General features: G+C 42.2%; 1 protein-coding gene and 1 long non-coding RNA gene across 7 annotated transcripts in view; one reads left to right on the forward strand and one right to left on the reverse strand.

The window, feature by feature from the left end:
• ctnnd2a (catenin (cadherin-associated protein), delta 2a) overlaps window positions 1-17143 on the reverse strand; it is a 329118-nt gene that overhangs the window by 57380 nt on the left and 254595 nt on the right. For all 6 annotated transcript variants that reach the window (XM_077244713.1, XM_077244712.1, XM_077244717.1 and 3 more), the window contains one exon: window positions 8971-9154. In XM_077244713.1, the coding sequence (XP_077100828.1) occupies window positions 8971-9154 (184 nt within the window). The remainder of the gene's footprint in view (window positions 1-8970; window positions 9155-17143) is intronic.
• LOC143751925 (uncharacterized) lies at window positions 984-1401 on the forward strand. The gene is made up of 2 exons (XR_013207311.1): window positions 984-1230; window positions 1269-1401. It is a non-coding gene; the product is annotated as an uncharacterized LOC143751925 (long non-coding RNA).

The raw sequence follows: 17143 nt of genomic DNA on the forward strand, positions 1-17143 counted from the left end.
TCAATAAAAGAACCCATTCATAAGAGGCATCTATCTATCTGCTCATGAAATCATACAACATTGGTCTCACTAAGTTTTTGAATCTCTAAAAAGAATGCATTCATTCTTTTTCAGCCATTTGCTCGTGCAAGAGCAATTAAGAGCAATTTGGTGGCGATTCAGACAGCATACTGTATGTTTTTCAATCACTAAAAAGAACCACAACACGAGTCATTTTCTTGTGAATCACACTACACAGGTCTCGCTGTATGTTTTGTGATTTAATACAAAGAAAATGTTTATAAGAGTCAGTTGCTTATGAATAACACTACTTTGGTCTCACTGTAGACTTTTAAAGGGACAGTTCACCCCAAAAATGTTGTCATTACTACTGACCCTCAAGTTGTTACAAACCTGTATGAGTTTTTTTCTTTAGTTGAACACAAAGGAAGATATTTTAAAGAATGTTGGTAACCAGACAGTTGACAGCACCCACTGACTTCCAGTTTGAAAAAAAAAAAAAAAATCATATGGAAGCCAATGGTTACCGTCAACTGTCTGGTTACCAAGATTCTTCAAAATATCTTCTTTTGTGTTCAATAGAAGAAAGGAACTCAAACTGGTTTGGAACAACATGAGGGTGAGAAAATGATAAAAAAATTCTCATTTTTGGGTGAACTATCCCTTTAAGAGCCATTTGTACGGGGAGAGTTCCCTTTCGAAGGGAACTCAACAATACGTCAACGACGCTATGGGGGAACGCCTCAGGCGTGACAGGTGTCTGAAATCACTATCAAATCACGTCAATCATATTGACCGGCGACAGCCCGTGAATCATTAGCGTGAATGATTAACGTGCGACCTGGAAGTATAAAAGGGCGCCTTGCAAACATGACAAATCATCTCATCGTCTTCAGGGACTGTCTGTTTGAAAACGCTATTCAATGAAACGGTAAGAAAATTAAATGTACAGCACACGAGTGTGCTTTTCTTGCCTGGGAGAAGAGCGCGCACGGGAGATTCTCGAGGGAATCCTCTGTGTGAACTGTGAGCGTTTTTCTCTTAAAACGCTCGCTCTCGTCTGGCCCTCTTCTCGAGTGAAGGGGGTTCAACGTCTGGTTCTCATGGTCCCGCTCGTGCCGAGGCAGAGCGGCGACTTGCATCATGGGCTTCCAGATAGAGCTCGTCGATCATCTTGAGAGTGCTGTAAACCTCTCAGATGATTCGACGGCTGACGAGGGCGAACTGCAGGTCGATGACGAGGATTTTTCACCGACGGTTTCCTGCAGTTGCTGCTCTTCAGGACGAGCAGGAGATGGCTGAGGAGGTTTATAATCAGGTAGATCCTGAACCCTCTCAGCCACCCTGCCCCGTGTATGCAGGTCTGGTGGATGTTGTGGAGCGCGCCGCCAACAGGCTGTAGCTGCCATGGCGACGCGCTAGAGGAGAGACCGCTCGCGGTAGGCTCGGCGATCGGTTTCTCCCCGGCCATACACCACCAGCTCAGGTGAGCCTTCCATTCCTTCCTGATCTTCACACGGAGATCGAGAGGGCATGGAAGAGCCCATGCTCTGCCCGTATTCACTGACATCAGCGGGTTAATTTCGCTGATGTTGATGGGATGGCAGAGCATGGGTATGTGTCGATGCCGCCCATTTGACGAGTCGTTTGCAAACTATCTCGTGTCTGGGCAGGCGTCGACACTGAGAGCTCCAACTCTGCCATCCAAACCGCTAAAGACAACAGCGCGTTTGAATGGCAGAGCATACACGGCAGCAGTTCAGGCTGGTGCTTCCCTGCACACCATGGCGGTGCTGCAGGCATACCGGGCCGACCTGCTGCAGGATCTCGACCAGGGGGCAGGGTTGTCCCCTAAGGCAGTTACTGAGCCGCGCCGAACCACGGCTCTTGCGCTCCGGGCCACCAAACAAACTGCTGCCACGATCAGTCGGTCGATGGCGGCGATGGTGGCCACGGAGAGACAGCTTTGGTTAAACCTGGCCGACGTTGAGGAGAAAGAGAAGGCCTTTCTCCTCGATTCGTCGGTTTCGCCCTCTGAACTCTTTGGGAAGTTCAGGGAGGCGAAGGCACGCTCAGCTGCTTTTAGGAAAAAACCTACATACCGCTGAGATCCGGTTCCACGCCCAGGCAGGCGGGAGGGCCTGGCCCTTCACGATCTGAGGACCGTAGACAGGGCCAGAGAGCCAGTGTCGCCTCTCGTGCGCCCCCTCTGTGGAGGAACAGGGCGCAGGAAAGGCGTGACTCCCGCTAGAAGAGGGATCTGAGGGAGGTTATCCAGCACAAGCGCATACAGCGTCGCTGATGGATAATCTCCCCGGAGGGCTTCATTAAAAAGAGAATCCAGCCCTCTCCTCTCTTCTGACTCCCCAGACGTTCATTACATCAGGCCTGGCGCTGGGCCTATGATAAGAACGATGTTCCAATGGCCCGCCTAGGCTTGGTTAGTAGAAACGCCTCTTTCAGGCATGTAAAGTGGGGGACCCCAGGTTCATAAAGAACTATCTGGCGAGTCTTCACTCCGCACGCCGCAGGTGAGCTGTCTGGTCTTTTCAAGAGTAAATTTTTGTGAATAAAAATTCCGAAATGTATCTCTCTACAGACCTCGTTCCCTGTATAGAGTCATGGGGTCATGTCAAGGTAATAAGGTAAGAGAACTTTATTGGATTATCAGGGCCCTGAAGTTCCCCGTTAGGTGGCCAGAACGGTAACTGTGTTAGCCTTCGGGCTGCTAGCCACCTCAGGGTAGAGTGGTTGGTCTCTCTCTTTAAATTGTTTTACTTAGAGTGTTGACTGACGCTAGAGCTTCAGATAGATCTTATGTCCGGCCCACAGGTCCGTTTGACTTCTTCCTGAGTATGTCGCCCCTTGAGCTCTGTTTGGGTTTTCATTAGGCTGAGCGATTCTGCAGCCCTTTGTATGGAATAATACAGACTATATTCTTTAGTAAGGCTGTGGCTCCTCCGAGCCCTCAGATAGATCTATGCTTGCAGGCTGGCCCTTACCAGGGCCGCCTCTGTAGCTGGCCTAGGCTGTGCCAGGGATAATAGAGGCGCTCTCCTAAAAATTTTAGCATTTCTTCCTCTGACCCTTCACTGTGTGAATGTTGGTTTCTAGCATCCCTGTATAAACAGCCTCCTCCCGTGGGAGTCGTTAGGCCAAGGCCCGCCCCCTTCTCTGCATTCTGGGGTGACTAGAGTAATGCAGCGTGGTGCTGAGGATGGTTTGTAAGGACATGGTAGGCCTCAAACAGGCCTCCGTGGTATATATGTCTTTATTGAGCAGGGTTAGGCCGTCTTTCGCTTCACGAAGAAGACTGGGTTTCCTGCCCGACCCTGCCATGCAGAACTGGCCTACGGATTTAGGCCGCCAGTTTAGGCTTCACTCACCTCGCTGAGCTACTGCTCGAGCGCTAGGTTGTAGGTGGTTGGCTTTCATTCAAGCCCCACTCCCCTAGGTTGGGCACAGATACATTTCTGTCACCCCTAGAGCCGCTGGCAGGCCCGCACCCTGGTAACCTCAGGGTGAGGTGTGAGTATTCCCCTGTGATACAGGGTAGGTCTGAGCACTTCACTCCCAGTTCTGTTTTATCCCACCTCGCACCACTATGGCTCGGGTCGAGTATGAAGTAAGCTTCACTTCTTCTTTGGTCGAAGTACGCTCCCCTGAAGCCAGAGCATTGCCCTGAGCTGACGCCCATGCATAGATGGTAGGCCCCTGGCTAACTGGGGCCTCCGTTGAGGCAGAGTGGCGTATGTTGTACTCCCCTTGTTTTAAGGGTGCTAGCTTTCTTGCGGAGTACACTGCCATGGGCAATGTGATTAGGCACCAGGATGCTGTAGGCGCTGTGTAAACAGTTTTTCTGCCAACGAAGGCTGCGCCATTAGGTAGTAGGCCTCAGCAGGCCTCCTTGATTGGACAGCCCCCCAGAGGGCACTGTAGGCCAGCTCACTTTACGTGGTTGGCCTTGGTGGTTCGGGCAGTTGACTCACTGATGGGTAGTAGGCCTTAAACAGGCCTCCTCGGAGGTGAGTCCTAACATTGTGGGACATACCTTATAGCGCTACTGGAAGCCCATTAGTGAATTATGCTGTGTAGTATGGTTTCCAACAGTGTACTTTATGGCAGAATATGACTTGCTATTAGCTAGTAGGCCCGACCAGGCCTCCCTGATAGGCGAGTCCCCAGCTGGCTGGCCTTAGCAGGCCACCTTATACTTTCACCCGGACTCAGGGCTCAAAGCTACCAGTGGTTATCAGGTAGTAGGCCACTCAGGCCTCCCTGAAGGTGAATTCCCACTTAAGATGGTTATCGGGTAGTAGGCCTCACCCGGCCGCCCTGAAGGCGAATTCCCACTTACGTTGGCTATCAGGTAGTAGGCCTCTCTGGGCCTCCCTGAATGTGAGCTCCCAAATATTGTGGCTGTCAGGTAGCAGGCCGCTCTGGGCCTCCCTGGATGTGGGCTCCCAAATATTTTGGCTGTCAGGTAGTAGGCCTCACCAGGCCTCCCTGAAGGTGAGTTCCCCACATGCTGTGATTATCAGGTAGTAGGCTCCTCCAGGCCTCCTTGAATGAGAACGGTCAGGTAGTAGGCCTCACCAGGCCTCCCTGAAGGTGAGTTCCCACAGATAGTGGTGACCAGGTAGTAGGCCTCACCAGGCCTCCCTGAAGGTGAGCTCCCCACATACTGTGGTTGTAAGGTAGCAGGCCTCACCGGGCCTCCCTGAAGGAGGAGTTCCCACGTACTGTGGTTATCAGGTAGTAGGCCTCTCTTGGCCTCTCTGAAGGTGAGCATCTCACATACTGGGGTTATCAGGTAGTAGGCTCCTCCAGGCCTCCTTGATTGAGAACAGTCAGGTAGTAGGCCTCACCAGGCCTCCCTGAAGGTGAGTTCCCACAGTTTGTGGTTACCAGGTAGTAGGTCTCTCCAGGCCTCCCTGAAGGTGAGCTCCCCACATACTGTGGTCGTAGGGTAGCAGGCCTCACCGGGCCTCCCTGAAGGTGAGTTCCCACGTACTGTGGTTATCACGTAGTAGGCCTCACGTGCCTCCCTAAAGGATCAGGTAGTAGGCCTCTCCGGGCCTCCCTGTAACGCTCCCTAGTGGTGCTGGGTTTATGAAGCTAGTGGTCTCTTGCTATCAGTTTCAGCTAGCCTTAATAGGCAGCTGCTGAAGGCGAGCTTGCGCCCTGGCTCGCTAAAGTGTTCATTCTCTGCTAAAGGTTCCCTCCCGGAACCTTTTCTGCCTACAGCCTGGTTTGCCTACCAGGCAGACCTTGTGCTCCCCTCACGAGGGTCTCTATGAGCATGCGGCTTCCTGAGTCTGGTCAGACGGTCGTAGGCCTCTCGTGAGGCCTCCCAGTTAGATCAGCCCTTAGGCCTTCACAGGCCTCCTCAGTGTTTTGAAACACAGACACTGGGTTGATCCGTGGATCGAGTAGAGAAACTCCCCTCGCTAGCAAGGGTCGGAAAGCACTATGCTGAGTCATACTCTCCGGGATATCCCGTCTCTGAGATCCGGGCCGAGTGGTTCACTGCCAGCTTCGCAGTCCCTCGGGTTGGATGCCTTACTTAAGGCATTTGTCCAGAGGCTCTGTCTTCAGACAGACAGGATTTGGCCTGACGAAGTGTCTATGTACTGGCGCCAGGTCAGGCCGTCCTGGTGGCATTTCGGGGTGAGTACGTTCCCCTGAATAGTGACTGGCTGGGGTTCCCTTGGGTTCCCTAGCCACATTCCCTAGAAGGGACCCCTTCTAATTGGAAGCTGAGGTTCCAGGCCCGGAGCCGGCCCAGGTAGACCTTTCATTTAACCATGTTTATGAAGGTTTTTCTGTGAGGCTGTAGCTTGGGCTATGACCGTAGGGAATGCTGTCACTGACAGCCCAGTGTGACCTGAGGGTGAGTGGTTCTAGCGTTTCATTTGAAGTTGCTGGTTCTGACAGTTGTCACTGCCACTTGGCATGCACTCCCCTTAGCATGGCGGCGTTGGTATATCGTTCCCCATAGCGTCGTTGACGTATTGTTGAGTTCCCTTCGAAAGGGAACGTCTCAGGTTACGACTGTAACCTATGTTCCCTGAGAACAGGGAACGAGACAATACGTCTCCCTGCCATGCCGCGGTGCTTGCCTACCGTACAGTCCCTTCAGACGATAAGGTGATTTGTCATGTTTGCAAGGCGCCCTTTTATACTTCCAGGTCGCACGTTAATCATTCACGCTAATGATTCACGGGCTGTCGCCGGTCAATATGATTGACGTGATTTGATAGTGATTTCAGACACCTGTCACGCCTGAGGCGTTCCCCCATAGCGTCGTTGACGTATTGTCTCGTTCCCTGTTCTCAGGGAACATAGGTTACAGTCGTAACCTGAGACGTTATCTTATCTTTTATTATATTATATTATTACAGTATCTTTTATTTTTGGAGAGTGCTGACAATGGCAATTGTTACATAGGAGGAAAGATGGAAATAAGAATAAAAATAAAAATTGACTAATACAATGTTGGCAGTATGATGGTAGTGAGGAGCGGTGGTGGTGATGGTAATGACGATGGTAATAAATAATAAATGGTTACTTTGTTTATGCATACACACACATACACACACCCACACTCACACACACACCTATACATTAACACACTTTTATTTCACTTCTGGAATTATGGAATTACTAGATTGTTCGCTACTGCACTATTTTGGTTTGTATGTCTGTCTGTTAAAAAAAATAAAAAAAATAAAAAAGAGCCATTTGCACATGATGCACATCTCGCTATGCATTTTTGATTCACTAAAATAACCTGTTTATAAGAGTCATTTACTCGTGAATCACACTACCCAGTCTCACTGTATGTTTTTGATGTACAAAACAAATGGAAAGATTGTGATTAATTAGAAATTCAATATTAAATTGCACTGTGTGGTAGAGGATACGTGTGGTCCACAATCACACAATACGCATAAGATACACATTTTACTTTCTGAAACATGTGCGTATCTGATAGACTAATATGCGGAGGATGGTAATTGCCTCTTTACAGCGCTCTGACAGAAGATGATTTGTTTGAAACACAAGACACTGGCATTCACTCGGAGGAGTAATTTACTGCTGGAATCAGAAGCAGACTTGTTATTTAGAGAAAAATTAAAATCATTTCTGCATTTCTGTGTATTTGCATACAGTAGGTGTGCCTCTTTTTTAGTAAATCTCTTATAGAAAGTAAAAATACAACTGATAACATCTTAGTTTAGTGAGGTGTAACAGCAAAAGTTTGGTTTGAAAAGGTTTAATTCTTTTAGAAAAGCTTGGAAGGAAACTGGGAAAGCTAACAAAAGCAGTGTGTTCCTCTCATAGCATGGACTTTAAAGTAGTTTAACACCGCGCTGTTGCTATGGATACAAGAATAAAGCCTTACGTGAGACTGGTACTCAACCCAAGAGAATCAACACTTTCTTGCAGATGTTTTTCAACCAACTCTTCGCAACAAAAATCTATGTATAAATCATAATAAGCTAGATTTGCACTCCATATAAACACCATTATGCATTATTGCATAAATCATGAATCAGATGCTTTGACAGGAGCGATACAGTAAATCTTTACTCACTGTGACAATCGCATACAGGTTATGAATCACTTTTACCTCGAGCAATCTAGAGATATGAACAGAACAGACGTGGCTGGGGGAAATGGGTTGTTCAGGGTTGTTCCTCATTCCATATGGAATAGGTAGGAGGTGTAAAAAAATCCAAAGCTCTCATTTTTTGTTAGTTAATCAAAGGAACCATCATTCTTAGTGGTCCAGGGCTGCATATATAGTATAAAAGGACTGTTCTCTACATCCCATGGCCAGCTTTCATAAAAACAACTGCACGAAGCAAACCACAATCTGTTCTTAATGAGAAATTTGACTTTTCGATCGATACACAATCAATGGAGTCGTGAAGGTGCTTGCATTCGAAACAGGTAGCGTTTGCCAAGGGTTTTATAAATGCAATCTGGACTACAGTTTCTTAGGTACGTGGGAAGTCTGCAAGCTGTAGTCTTCCTTTTCATTCAGCATTAATTCCTTTGAGGCCAAGAGCTCAATGCTTACTACATGAACGGGTAAATACACTACCGTTCAAAAGTTTGGGGTCAATTTGAAGTCTCTTTAATGAAAGAAGTCTCTTATGCTCATCAAAGTTGCATTTATTTGATGAAAAATATAGTAAAAACAGTAATTTTGTGAAGAATTATTACAATTTATAATAACTTTTTTCTATTTGAATTTATTTTAAAATGTACTTTATTCCTGTGATGCAAAGCTGAATTTTTAGCATCATTACTCCAGTCTTCAGTGTCACATGATCCTTCAGAAATCATTCCAATATGCTGATTTGATGCTCAAGAAGCATTTCTATGAACAATTTTATGAATAGAAAGTTCAAAAGAAAATAATCTGCATCAAATAGAAATGTTTTCTGTCATTATAAATGTCTTTACTGTCACTGTTGATCAATTTAATGTGTCCTTGCTGAACATACAGCAAGTATTAAACCTTTTGAACAGTAGTGTAATTCTTCTTCTTATTCTTCCTCTTCCATGAAACATGAGCAGAGTTTCTGTGTAAATATGACATTAAACATGTCTGACGTCATTACAATGGCAATTAACACATACCAACAGCCTGCAGTCATGTCGTTCCAAACCTGTATGACTTTCTTTATTCCGTGAACCCCACTGATTTTCAATATTCGGACAAAGACAGCTGAAACACTATATCAAATATATTTTGTGTTGCGCAAAAGAAAAAAATCATACACAATTGGAACGACATAAAGGTGAGTAAATAAAGTTTCAACTTAAGGGTAAATTACTAAAGGACACACACACACACACACACACACAGACACAGACACAGACACAGACACAGACACAGACTCACACTCACACTCACACTCACACTCACACTCACACTCACACACACACAATCACCTCAGGCAGCCAGTGGCATTGCGAAGTACTTGGGAAGTGTGCATTTGTAGCTTGCGGTCCTCTTGATGCGGGGACACGTCCCAGGTGGAATGGGGAATAATCACGGTGTTGGTCAAGACGGCAAGAGCGTCCTGGATTATTGGCATCTTCAGAGCATCACATGAGGACAGGTTCCACAACACACCTGCACAGGAAAACACATGCATGCAGCGTTTAGCATTGCAAATAGGAAGACCCTCCTCTTTTTGACTTTTTGCATGGATTTAAAGATAAACTATTAACACTTGAGAGATGGGTAGTTTGAGCCCCCTGCCTGAAAGTGACAGCGCTACTGTGCAAGAAATACAGTAATGCTTTATTATTCTTTCAGAGGTGTGAAAAATTTATAACATTGTCCATTCTATGCTTGAGCTAGCCTGAGACAGGTTTTGACAACATCTCACAAAGACCTGGAAAGCGACAGAAATGTAGAGCTGAAAAAAAAAAACATAATTTGACAAGCCTGCGGTTTCACATCACAATCGTGGTCTAATATTATTTTACCAAACCCTTTCACAGCTCCGCCAAGTCTCAGAGGAATATGCGATATGATTTACTAGATGCAATTCACATCAAACAACTGTGCTACAGATTATACTTTTGAAACAGATTAAATTTGTACAACAAGCTGAATTTCTTAGCTGGTCAAAATTAAACAGTCTGCATAATAATGGCAACTTTTGCAGACTATTAAAAACATGCCAAGACTTAATATCTTTGGTTCCTCGTTGCATGTTCCTGTTATCGTTATCAGTGCAGCCATTAGAGATTTATGAGAGCCATTCTCGCAGAAACATCATACTTGCCTCGTTCAGTAATTTGATAACCAAATAGAAATTATGGAGAAGAAGAGGGGGGAGTCATTAGCATTTTCATTTTTGTTTAGGAATGGATAATGTCAGTGGAAGAGACAATCGATATGTTTGTTCGGTCAAGACCTTTTGTTCTCTAACATATGCATACATTGACCAGAAGGTTTTAGTAATATGCAGTTCGATGGCGGCTACAATGTGTTGAAGGATCTGAAGTACAGAAAGTGAAGCATATACTGTATATACGCATACATTTGTGTGGGAAGTCTGTGCTTTTTGAAGTCCTAAACTAGCAGAGATCAATCACCAATACTCACGTAGAGATTGTGGGCATAATGGTCAAGTGACTAAGCAGCCATCTCCTTTTAGACTAGTAGGAAAACCACTCATTTTCATGTTTTTGACACAAAGTGATGCGCCTAATTAGAATTTCAAACATGCTAATTACTGCGTCTCTTCCTCCAGACCCCAAAGACTGGAAGAATTCATACAGTTCTACAGCATTGACTAGCTATATTAACATGACCTAAGGTTTCATCAGTTTATGCGAAGCAAAATCACAAGCAGTCTATCAAACATCTCAAGATCTGCACCGACAGCTCTAATTTTCTTACATCACCATGGTGATTAGTCACACTGAAAAGGTCAAGTCAAATGCACTGCATTGTGGGATACAGTTTTTTGCACAGTGTAATGCTACCGTTTAAAACTTAAGACTTTCCTGCAAGGATGCATTAAATTAAATAAAACAGTAAAACATGTATGTTTTATGTTTCTAATTTAAATAAAAGCTGTCCTTTTGAACATTCCATTAATCAAAGAATCCTGAATTTCTTTTCATTTTCCACCGAAAATGTAAGCAGCACAACTGTTTTACAATTTCATAATAATAAGAAATGTTACTTGAGCAGCAAATCAGCATATTAGAATAATTTCTGAAGGATCATGTGACACTAAAGACTGGAGTAATGATGCTGAAAATTCAGCCTTGCATCACAGGAATAAGTAACATTAAAAACAAATTCAAATAGAAAACGTTAAAAAAGTTATTATAAATTGTAATAATACTACAATTTTTGATTAAATAAATGCAGCCTTGGTGAGCATTAAAGACTTCTTTCTACTTACACATTTAAAAAACCGTACAGACTCCAAACTCTTAAATGATAAATGTAGAATATTTGGCATACTAAAGCACAGTATACTTACTGCATAATATAGTACTTTAAAAAAAATGTACTATGCTGCTCAGAGCAGGTTCAAGGATCTTTAATGTAGAGTGACTTAAAAAAGTTATTTAAAAAATCCAGGCTCACCATCGATCATCAGCTATAAAAGGTTCAAGTTACAACAAGAAGAAAGTCCTATTAAGGTTATAGGAGGTCAATTTCAAGCAGTCAATACTTAAACATCCTGCAAATGAGAAATAACCAATTTAGCCATGCGTGTGGCTAATAAGCCTATCCTGAGCTCATCAATGTCTCACCTGAGAGAGCTCACTGTCTGAGGTGGTAATTTATCCTGACAGATGCTATATCACAGAGGGTATCTCGAATTTCCTCTAAATCTCTATAGAAAATTCTAATGTTTAGCAGCTGCAAGGACAGAAATGTATTTTAGCACACGTTTCACATAATATATATCCAAACACAACTATTGTGTTCTAATCAAAAAACAGCATATTAGCTTGAATAAAAGCATGCTTTTAGCATGCAATGATTTATTAGATTCACTTTACATTATTTCCGCAGATGCATAACTAAACTCTCTTTTTAGCAGGAAGCATTATCAAATTCGCCCAATATTTTATTAACAAACATTTAGGGAAAGGTTGATGACTTGCTCAAATTCGGTAAAGCTTTATATGTTCTCAGAATACATTGCATTTACTCATTTAACAGATGCTTTTAGACAAAGTGACTTAATAGGCAAAAAAAATTTTTTTTTTGAGGTTTAACAAAGAACAGTAATTGCCCACTTTCACCGGCCTTGGTTACAGAGATATTTGTTTTCAACTCACATTCTCTATAGGGATTAAATAAAAAAATCTGCCAACAGCTCTGAAATAAATCACAACCTTTGATTTAAAGCAAGTATATGAAAAAAGTTTGTAGATGAATTATGGTAAAATATAAATTATAACCATTGCCCAGTTATAAAATATTTTATATTATTGCAAAAAAAATATATTTATTTATCTATTTATTTTTTGCAATGCTTAATGGGTAGTAGTTCAATTCAAGAATTGAACTTCAATGAAGTTCACACTGGCCTGTGGCACCGATACAAGCATATCATGAGTACCATGCAAATAATAATAAAAAATAAAAAAAATAAAAAAATAAAAAGGCATGTCTTATGGTTGGGAATTAAGTAAAATAAATAAAAGAGGTAGAGAAAAAGTAATTTTAACTTAAATTATGTTAAATTGACTTAATAAAAATAATTGATGAAAAAAGAGATAAAAATTGCTTAACTTATTTCAATGAGTTAAAGTTATGTAAACACATATGTTGTCACGACTTTTTGATCATATTTTTTTCAGTGTATACGGCAGAAGTTTGGCTTAATCTCACCTCCTACTGTACTGAATGAACGGCCTTGCAGGGGTTCTGCTATTGCCTTTAGTGTGAAGAGCTTCTTGCTAAAAGTCACTCTGTCACTCAGCGCTATGAAAAACTGGCAGATGTCAAAATGGAGGACAAACTCTAAAAACAGCGATGATGATGAACTGCAGAACACTTATGCAACCTACTAGAACGAAGCCAACCTTCAAATCAAATCCAGTCGCTCCTTCCCACTGTCCATCATTTCACAAAGGACACGTAAAATGAGTCAGACCAAAATTCTTTTTTTCCTATTTGCCTATCTTCACTTTTCCTCTCCAATGCCCTATTCTCTCTCTCCCTCTCTTTAAGAAACTACGCACATTTATGAGTCAGTATGAAGAGGTGGCAGCTGAATAGTTGATGAAGCTGACCTTGCCATTTTCTTGCTCACACACACACACACACACACACACACACACACACACACACACACACACACACACACACACACACACACACACACACACACACACACACACACACACACACACACACACACACACACACACACACACACACACACACACGACATGAGCCTTTAATTCCAGAACCAAGGAGGACCGACTGTGGCTGATTGCAGGTGGTAAGAAAGAATGTGAAACTTATTGGTTATTATTTTCAGTTTTTGCAGCATCTCGCGCACGACACTGAGTTCTAAAAACGTGTCGCTATAGTTAAGAGAAGTTCAACTTTGAAAAAACGCGTCTCGAGACCTTACGTCTTTCCCAATTCTACTGTCAACGAAAGCAAAGCAAAAACGCACTTTGTGTGAATGGCCTCTTATTCTGTATACGCTTATAAACGTGTGAGATTCTTATTGCTGTCACTATTTCTAGTAGTCTTCTGTCGCTCACTTTCTTCTTGACTTTCCCTTTCTTAAATCTTTGAACAAAAGGATGCATTCTGAAAAGGGAAGAACAACCTTGATTGCTGAACTGAGAGGGTATCCAATCAGAGGCCGCTTCTCATCAGGGAACGAGAGAGAGAGAGAGAGAGAGAGAGAGAGAGAGAGAGAGAGAGAGAGAGAGAGAGAGAGAGAGAGAGAGAGAAAAGGAAAGAGGAAGAAAGGAAGGCTCAATACTAGAGCACTACAAGGACATAATTGTCGTCAGTGGTGACATTGACCAAGATCAAATCTCATGCCAGCAGAACACAGGCCCAGATTTGGACGGCTTAATTTCACTTGGGTATCTCGCTGGACCGAACAAAAATACCACAGACATCTTCACTTGTCTACACTTGTCTCTGTGGAGACAGATGTAAAAAAGTGAATTTCTCTAATCCTGTGGCAAATAGTTAATTTACAGTGTCTTAAATAATTAGTGGAGCGTACAATAGCAACACATACATTTACTAACCACTATTAACATAACTATAACTATTGCTCAAACATAGGGTTAGGGTTTTAAACAAAAAGAATTAGGGATGCACAACAGATCAGCACCAAATCTGTTATGGCCGCATCTGAGGCAGTAAGTGCATCGAATTACATTTTGACCTACTTACAGGTAATAAAGTTTACTGTAGCTATGGCCAAAATCTCATGTTAAAGACAAAGTGATATGCAAAGGCAATTTAAGATAGTATTGGCTATACGACTTAACTGCAAATGTAGACTAATATACTCTTCTCCGCTCCTCAAATACAGAAAACATTAGCCATTATGTATAGTGTTTCTTGAGTAAAGAAAATTCTGTACTTATGAACCAGTTCTTTATTTACCCTTGTATTGCAAACAAGCCAAGACGGTCCAAACTGCTTGACCACTTCATTCACAATAGTGGAGAGGCGGAGTTATGAGGTTTGACGGACCGTTTGAGGATCTAATGAAGTTATGAGGTTTAGTCACAAGCTCTTTTTAATACTTTTCATTGGTTAAAGGTGCTCTAAGCGATGTTGGGTGACGTCACTTCTTGTTGACGTTCGAAGTATTGTCAAACAAAACGGAGGCTAGCTCGACCCTCCCTCCTCCTCATCCACGCACTAACCCCCCAAACCCTTCTTGTCCGTTATTGGCTGGAACAGTTTGTTATGTTTCGTGGTGCGGGTAAGCCCAGTTTGTTTTTGTTTGCCGTTTTTGGAGCCTGGGGTGTCTGCAGAGACCACGTTTTTTTACAGTGTGTTCAGGGGACAGGCAGCTAGCGGATAGTGAGGAGATGTTTGTTGTATGTGACAAAAATGTTTTGGCCTAAAAAATCTGTGACATCGCTTAGAGCACCTTTAAATATTTACAAAACCCACAGACAGACGTAAAGGGTGACTAATAGTAATGATGTATGAAAAAATATAACAATGACGGAATATGGAGATACGTGGTTTCCGCATGACAGTGACAATATTTAATGGTTTCTGTCTATTTTAAGATTCAGATCATCATCTTACAGCAACCTAAACCGATAACTAGACTAAGGCAAAGATTTAACACTTTAAGATCATGAACTATTCATTCAGGTGCATTGGTTAGAACTCTCTGAGCTCTGTTTAAACCAAGGACGACCACATTTTTCAAAGACTGCTAACCAGCATAAACCAGAGTTCACTTCTCCATTAAGTAACATAGTTGTACAATATTAGTTATTGTCTTAAAAATATGTACAGTAGTCTGAATTTCTGTGCATCCTTCCCATCCCATATTAATCATTCGATACAGTATGCATATATACATAAAATAATACTAAAGTGACAGTAAAAACATTTATAATGTTACCAAAGATTTATAATTCAAATAAAGGCTGCTCTTTTGGACTTTTATCAAAGATTCCTGAAGATAGTGTGTCATGGTTTCCCTAAAAATATTAAGCAGCACGATATTCATATAAGAATGGAGGATTTCTGAAGGATCATGTGACACTGAAGACTGGATTAATGATACTGAAAACTCAGCTTTGCCATCACATGAATAAATTACATTTAAAATACAATATTTCACAACATTGCTGTTTTACTGTATTTTTGATTAAACAAACACAGCCTTGGTGAACATAAGAATCTTTTTACTCCTACTAACCCAGAAACTTACGAAAGGTCATTTTTATAAAAGGTAAAAAATAGTATTTCACATTAAGCACACTGTTTGAGACAAGGCCGTATGCTAGAGAACTGCAGCGCGAAACAAAACCCAGACGCCGAGTGGAATTAGGCTAACAAAGCAAGAATCCTCAATTTCAACGTACGACCGAGTAGTGCAATTCAAACATCTCTTGCTGCTAAAGGATTCAGACAGTTTCTCAGGGGATGGTCTGTCGCCATGCGATTCACAAAGGAACATGCTCGTGCTCACAAAAGCCAAACACTCTATTTTTCTTTCGTGTTGGCTCTGTAGAGCCTTTAAGCGAAAACTATATGTCAAAATGTGTTATAGCTTATTTTGTTTGAGGATGAATAATAAACGATGATTGAAGGTTATAAAGCTTCACGACCCTTTTCCAATACAAAATTCTATAGTACCCACGCATCACAAACAGAAATACTATGAAAAAACCTTATAGGTGAATGTGAAATCAAAATAGGATTCATTTGTAGAGACGTTTTTAAACTGTGTTTGAACATATCCCAAGATAGTCTCAGAGCAACTGGCCACTGACAGGACAGCAAGCTGACAGGACACCTGACCATTAGGTCCGAATGGGTCCATATGGATACATTTACATTCTGCATGTCAAAAAAACCCAGCACTTTTCTGCAGAGTCAAACAGACAGGCAAAGCATGAGTCAGATGTGCTGTTTTGCCTGAGATTGAGAGGCTGAGAATCCTCTGGGCAGCCAGAGACCTTGAGGCTTCCAGCTCACTGATTAATTTGTGACAGGAAGTCTCTCTAAGTGCCCTGTGTGCAATGCTTTTAATTTATATGTTAATCTGAATTCAGCGCATAGCAGGCATTTCCAGCGTGGCTCTGTTCCAAAGTTGATCCATTCCGTTACAGAAACAATTAAGAAACATGTTTGGGAATGCAAAGCCTTTGGGGATGTGGTTTTATTTTGTAGAAAATATCTCTTTCCGTACTCATCACTAAATGGACAAGACGGACAATTGTAACTTTTTTTCTACATCATTGCTAAATTACGAGATGGAAAGTTATAGTAAACATCCTGAAAATAAAATAAAATAACATAAATACAGTAGGATTATGTAGTAGAGACTGCTGTATTGCATTTATATGAACCATCTGAATGAACTGATTCAATTGAAAAAATAATGAAAGAAAGAAAATGAAATAATAATAATGTTAAAAAAATACAATAAAGATAATACTTCACACACATACACAGGAACCTACAGTTGTGGCCAGTAAGACTGAGAAAAAGGTCAAACAAGTGGTAAGAGACAGTGGCGTAGGTTTGATTTTGAAATTGGTGGGGACGGGGACAACAATATATACATATATTTTAAGTTTTGATCGAAAGTATTGCTAGGGATATATCAGTGTCACTGGATATTGGTAGCGTCACGTCCCTAGCGTCCCTACTAAATTCTACGCCCCTGGTAAGAGAGCAACCAGCAAGACAAGACAGTCTGGAAATATTAAAGTAGAGAAGAAATTATTAAGTTATCTAATATCAAACATCCATCCATTGTAAAATGTTCTCTAAATAATAAAATAAAAGAATAAATCCACAAGCAAGAATTTAAGATGAGGTTCAAACTTTGAAATAGATTGTTAGGGGTGAAAAACCCCTATTACTCACCATGTTTTAAAAGAGACTGAGCCCATT

This window comes from Siphateles boraxobius, unplaced genomic scaffold (assembly GCF_051911475.1).
Source record: "Siphateles boraxobius isolate OS27281-9 unplaced genomic scaffold, OSU_SipBor_1 26, whole genome shotgun sequence".
Lineage (NCBI taxonomy): Eukaryota > Metazoa > Chordata > Actinopteri > Cypriniformes > Leuciscidae > Siphateles > Siphateles boraxobius.